The sequence below is a fragment of the Dipodomys merriami genome, unplaced genomic scaffold (genome assembly GCF_024711535.1).
Source record: "Dipodomys merriami isolate MVZ:Mamm:240054 unplaced genomic scaffold, mDipMer1.0.p SCAF_9, whole genome shotgun sequence".
Taxonomy (NCBI): domain Eukaryota; kingdom Metazoa; phylum Chordata; class Mammalia; order Rodentia; family Heteromyidae; genus Dipodomys; species Dipodomys merriami.
In genome coordinates, this window is record NW_027206512.1 from 26,469,873 (window position 1) to 26,475,872 (window position 6,000).

General features: G+C 37.1%; 1 protein-coding gene across 1 annotated transcript in view; it reads left to right on the forward strand.

The window, feature by feature from the left end:
• LOC138821039 (transmembrane protease serine 11D-like) overlaps positions 1 to 4,701 on the forward strand; it is a 49,367-nt gene extending 44,666 nt beyond the window's left edge. Inside the window, exon 10 of the mRNA XM_070013116.1 lies at positions 4,540 to 4,701. Coding sequence (XP_069869217.1) covers positions 4,540 to 4,701 — 162 coding nt within the window. The remainder of the gene's footprint in view (positions 1 to 4,539) is intronic.
• The last annotated feature ends 1,299 nt before the right edge of the window (positions 4,702 to 6,000 follow it).

Below are 6,000 nucleotides of genomic sequence, written 5' to 3' on the forward strand. Positions count from 1 at the left end.
CATTCAGAAATATCAAGGTTTGTACTCAGGGACTCACACGAGTCTCATTGAGCCATGCTCCAGGCTGGTTTTTACTGGTCATTTTTAGGATAGAATCTTGACTCCTGAACTATTCCTGAGCTGTGATTTGCCTATGTTTAGGCTTCCCATTGTTACTGGGATAAGACAACCCATGTCTAGGTTCCCTCCATGGAAATGATCTCACAAAGTTTTCTGCTCAGGGGCTGGGAAGGTGGCTCAGTGGTAGAGCACTTGCCTTGCATACCTAAGGCCCTGGATTCGATTCCTCAGCACCACATAAGAAAAAAGAAAAAAAAAGCCGGAAGTGGCGCTGTGGCTCAAGTGGTAGAGCACTATCCTTGAGCTGAAGAGCTGAGGGACAGCGCCGAGGCCCAGAGTTCAGGCCCCATGACCGGACCCAAAAAAAAGAGAAGGTTTCAAAGTTTTCTGCTCAGACTAGGCTTAAACTATGATCCTCCTAATTTCAGTCTTCACCGTAGCTAGAATTATATGCATGAGTCATGGGCACTCAGCTTCACTTCTAATCTCTAACTGCTATGAAGGGCTAAATAAAGCACAGTTGCCTGTCATTATATACATTATATAATATGTATATAATATACCTATTACATAAAATAGAGTTCTGTGTATTTCAAAATTCCTGAGAGTAAATTTTCAATGTTATACTACAAAAGTTAGGTATTTTAAAATGATGAAGAAATTACCCAGTTTGATTTAATTATTTCACATTGTATCCACAAATCACAGCAGTGTTTTATCAATTTATTATCAATTCACATTGACTATAATTCATGAGATTCATAGACAACAATTACATTATAAGATAAAATAATTCTTACAGTACTTTGCATACAGAAAATTTGTACAAAATCCTAATTATTTGAATCATAAAAGCTCCCCACAATAGTGTGATAGGACAAATGGAAAATAAAGGAAAAGAAGTAATTATTTGGATATAGCCTGTAATTCTTAACTGAGTATATAAAGAAAAAAAATGACTTTTAAACACTTATTGTACAGTAATTATAATAAGGTTTAATATTAGATTTTTTAACTAAATTATTTTAAATCAAGCAAGAACACATATCAGCTTCTTATAACAAGTAACAGATTTATCCTTATTTATGAAATTCAACTCCCATAGAGTCACAAGAACAAGTAGTTAGTGTAAGTAATTAAATATTCTAGATTCCATCTCTTAAGGAATTGCCTACTGTTTTCCTACATGAACTAAATACAAATAGATAAGATTTATTATTTGTATCAAATGTTACTGAGTTTCATAATTTGCACTCAGTCTTTTAAAAAGTAGATAAGAAGTACTATTTATAGTTCATGTAAGGAGTTGTGTACAGCAGAAATTTGTTTCTCAATTTCAAAGATTTTTTCAGTTACCCATTACTCATTTATCCCCTGTAGGGAATACATCTTACTGTAACAAAGCCTTAAGTTTTACCAGTTTTCTAAAGAGAATTCAACAATCAAATAATACACACTGACAATTTGAGATCTACAAAGTGAATAAATTATATGATTTAAGAACATCCATGAGCTATAAAAGGCTTTATACATGGAGTACATGATATATTTCAAGTATTTTGCATGTTAAACAAAGGTTTTATTCACTTAGGCTTCTACTTCTATCCTGTGTATACACATTCTACTCTTCCTTTGAGCCCAGTTCCTTTGAAACATAACTCATGAAATTTCCATAGGTTGCCTTCAGGCTTAACTGGTAATTAGGTACTACAATGAATACAGCTTATGTACAAAAAATAAATGAAATAAGCTTGGCACTGGTGGCTCATTCCTATAATCCTAACTACTCAGGAGGCTGAGATCTGAGGATCATGGTTCAAAGCCAGCCCACGGAAGGAATTAAACACCAGAAAACCAGAAGTGGTGCCATGGCTCAAGTGGTAGAGCACCTGTCTTGAGCTGAAGAGCTCAGGGACAACACCCAGGCCCAGAGTTCAAGCCCCATGCCCAACACACACACACACACACACACACACACACACACACACACACAAATGACATACTACAATGAATTCAGTTTATGTACAAAAAAATAAATGAATGCCTGGCTTATGTCTGTTATCCTGAGATCTGGAAGATCAAGATTTGAGGCTAGTCCATGCAGAAAAGTCTGCTAGACTCGGGCTGGGAAGGTAGCTCAGTGGTAAAGCACTTCCCTTGCATGCATGAGGCCCTGGGTTCGATTCTGCAGCACCACATACGCAGAAAAAAAACTGGATGTGATGCTGTGGCTCAACTGGTAGAACACTAGCCTTGAGCTGAAGAGCTAGCTGAGGGACAGTGCCCAGGCCCAGAGTTCAGGCCCCACGACTGGACCCAAAATAAAAAAAAAAGAAAGAAAAAGAAAAGTCTGCTAGATTCTACCTCCAAATAACCAGCAAAAAGCAAGGCTTCAACTATAGTGTTCAATCCTATAGAGTGGGAAACTCTGGATTCAAGCTCCCATACAACAACAACATCAGTAAATGAATAATGTTCTATATTTGGTCTTACATGATTCTGTTTGTCTCGTTCTTTCATTTGTTGATTCACTCATCCAAAAATCATTGTATTTATTATTTTCTATGTTCCATTCATTGAGCCCGCGTAAAAAAGCATTCTCGGTACTTACCTAGTCTATGGTCCAGTAGAGAGAACAGAAGCTCAAAAGTCCATGGTCAGGCAGCAAAGCTGGCTATATATAGGAAAAATTATATTTCTCTCTTAATTGAACATTTGTTTTATAAGATATCATATTGAAAATTTTGTTACTATAATCTAGGCATATTAATGTAACCCAGCTTCTTGGGAGACAGAGGCTAGAATCATAGGTCCAAGCAAGCCTAGGGCAAACAAGTTATAAAAACTATCTTACCAAATAAGACAGATATTATTGTTTGTGCCGTGGTTCCATCTATGTGGGGGGGAGGGTGGAGGCATAGATTGGAGGATCAAAGGCTAAGGCCAGCCATGGGTTAAAAAAAAAGACTGGTCCTATCTGAAAGTTAACTAAAGCAAAAAGAGCTGGGATAAAGAAAGACACATGTGATAGAGTAGCTACATGACAAGCAAAAGGCCTTGAGTTCAAATACCCCAATTCTTCTAAATTAAAATAGATGTTTTTGACTATTGAGATTGTTTAAGATATTTAGGTAATGACTAAGAACTAAGAATAATGATAGGCAGGTAATATATTGGGACTGGTCTTTTATTCTATTTTACGATAGTAATAAAATGACATTTGTAATGATTATGTAAAATTACTCTTGATTGGTATTTGAATTTATAATAAGTGATGAACATTTTTAAATGATAAAATAAAATAAAATAGATGTTTTCACCAGAGAAAAAATAACAGAAACAAGAAACAAATCACAATGATGGGAAGTTCTGGGAACAAGTTCACCCAAGCACACATGCACCATGTGAAGGAGGGAGGGACCAATCAGCCCCCCGTAGCACTTAGCATGCAACTTCTTGCCATACAGACCAGTAATTAAGAAGGCATGGAAAAACTAACTACTAAGAACAGCCAGATGAGTAACTAACTTTTACAGATGCATACTTGGTAATAATAGCTAATTTTTATTAGTAGTGAATCACCAGGCTATATTCAGGCTACTTTATGAATGAAACTCATTTAAACTAATAAAACATTATTTGCTGATAATGAAATTGAGGCATAGAGAGTTATTAAATAGCTTATTGAAGCTCACATTGATGATAAGCAGTTTCAAACCCAGGTAATCTAGCTCCAGAACTCACAGAATTAATCTATCATGCTAAATTTAGCATGTTTTACATACAGCATGATAGATTAATTCTGTGATTAATTCTGGATTAGCACATGTTTGAATATTTGCTGGCCAGTTGAAGATTATAATTGGCTGGTAAATAGCCCATAAAGAGTGTTTTACTTGCTGCCATATACATTTCTTTTCCATTATTCACCAAAAGAACACTTGATGACATACAATTCACTAGACCTCATACAAGATGGTAAAGATAGCTAAAGAGGTAAGATACATTCATGTCCCCAAAATATCTGGGAATCACATCTCTGTAGAAGCCTGAGTGCTGTCAGTGTTCAAAACAGCAACCCTTCCTTCTCTCTATAATAAAGAGACCAGGCCAGTGGACTAATGGACTCCATTCTCTAGCTTTGGAGTAGAAGAGGTGAGAGTGGGGCAGAAAGGAGCAGGTCAGAGAAGTCTTCTGAGGGTTAGTAAAAGCTTTGATTAGTAGGTAAAGCCAGGCAGTAACCTGAGAAAAAGTGTGGGCAATGAATGGGCTTCTCATCTTCTCAGAAATTCTAAAAGAATAAGCTGTTTTACTTGGAAAAATTCAGCAATTTCTTTTCCATGACTTGTTAGGATCATTCCAAAACCAATGGATACAACGAGTATGATTTCCTCTGCTGCTATTGGAATGATCAAATTCTGGGGTAGACTCAAATTCCGGCCAAGGACCTTAAGTAATCAACCATTTTATCTCCTTCAGGGTGATTCTGGTGGCCCACTAGTACAAGAAGACTCGCGGAGGCTTTGGTTTGTGGTGGGCATCGTCAGCTGGGGCTATCAGTGTGGCCTGCCAGATAAACCCGGCGTGTATACCCGAGTGGCAGCCTACCGCAACTGGATTAGAGAACAAACCCGAGTGTAGTCTAATAAACGCATCTGTGTTGCAAAGTCTGTATGCAAGTGTGTCTGTCTAAACTTCTGAAGTTTTACTTTCCAGCTGAAAAAAAAGAAGAGATGCTACCTTTCAGCATGCTTTTATATAAAATACATCTTGGCAAATGCTATGTAATCTTTATCACTATGAATTTAATGTTTTCTCAAGAAAATGACAGGATTCTTGTATTCTGTAACAGAAGAGACATAGCTTTAAGAATGTAATTATACTTGTGTTAAAGGCTAGTACTAAGAAAAGCAGGCACTTTTCTGGTGCATTCTAAAATCATCATCATCATCATCATCATCTGGACGAGTCTAAAGGTCACAGGGTATCCCTGAGGAAGTCTCATTTAAGCTGAGAAACAAAGAAAAGTGTTGAAACTGAAGAGGAACAGAATAGCATTCAAGATTCACAATAGAAAGAACTATTTGACCCAAGAAAATTAGCATTTATTTAAAATCCCTGCTTACTCAGTGTTTTGTGGGATGTGTGAGTCCTGAAATTAGAAATGTAAAGTCATTGTACTGACCCACAGCAATCCTAATTATCCTGAGCACACTCCAGCTCCTACTCTCTGAAGATACTATGAAATTCATCACCAGAACCAAAACAATTCAGTCCTCTGAAGGACTGGAATAATCCTAGCTTTGATGGTGACTTTTATTTTAAAGTATTGTAATCTATATCTCCTCCAAAGACACGCTGAAGAACTGTGCCTTCACAATCTTCTCAACACCTTTACAATACCATAGAACTTCTTAATGACTAAATAATAATAATTTTAAAAAGAGATTTGGCTAACATGTCAGAATTTCCTGCTAACAACTCCCTACCACCTGTAGTTATTTTGGGGAGTAAAAGGATGATTAATATGTAAATCTTAGTAATCAATAGAAAGTTAGAGAGTAAAGGGGGGGAATTTTGAACTGCAAAGAGAAAGGGTAAATATCTAAATATCAATAAAACTATCTCAGAGGAGCTGGGCGCCAGTGGCTAACCTCTATAATCCTAGCTACTCAGGAGACTGAGTTCTGAGGATCATGGTTCGAACCCATCCCAGGCAGGAAAGCTGTTAGCCTCTTATTTCCAAAAAAAATAATCAGAAAAAGCTAGAAGCCACTGTAGTTCAAGTGGTAGTGTGCTAGCCTTGAGCACAAAGAGGCTCAGGGACAGCGCCCAAGACAGAGTTCAAGTCCCAGGACCAGCAAACAAAAACTCTCAGAGAAGAAAATCTCTCTCTCTCTCTCTCTCTCTCTCTCTCTCTCTCTCTCTCTCTCTCTCTCT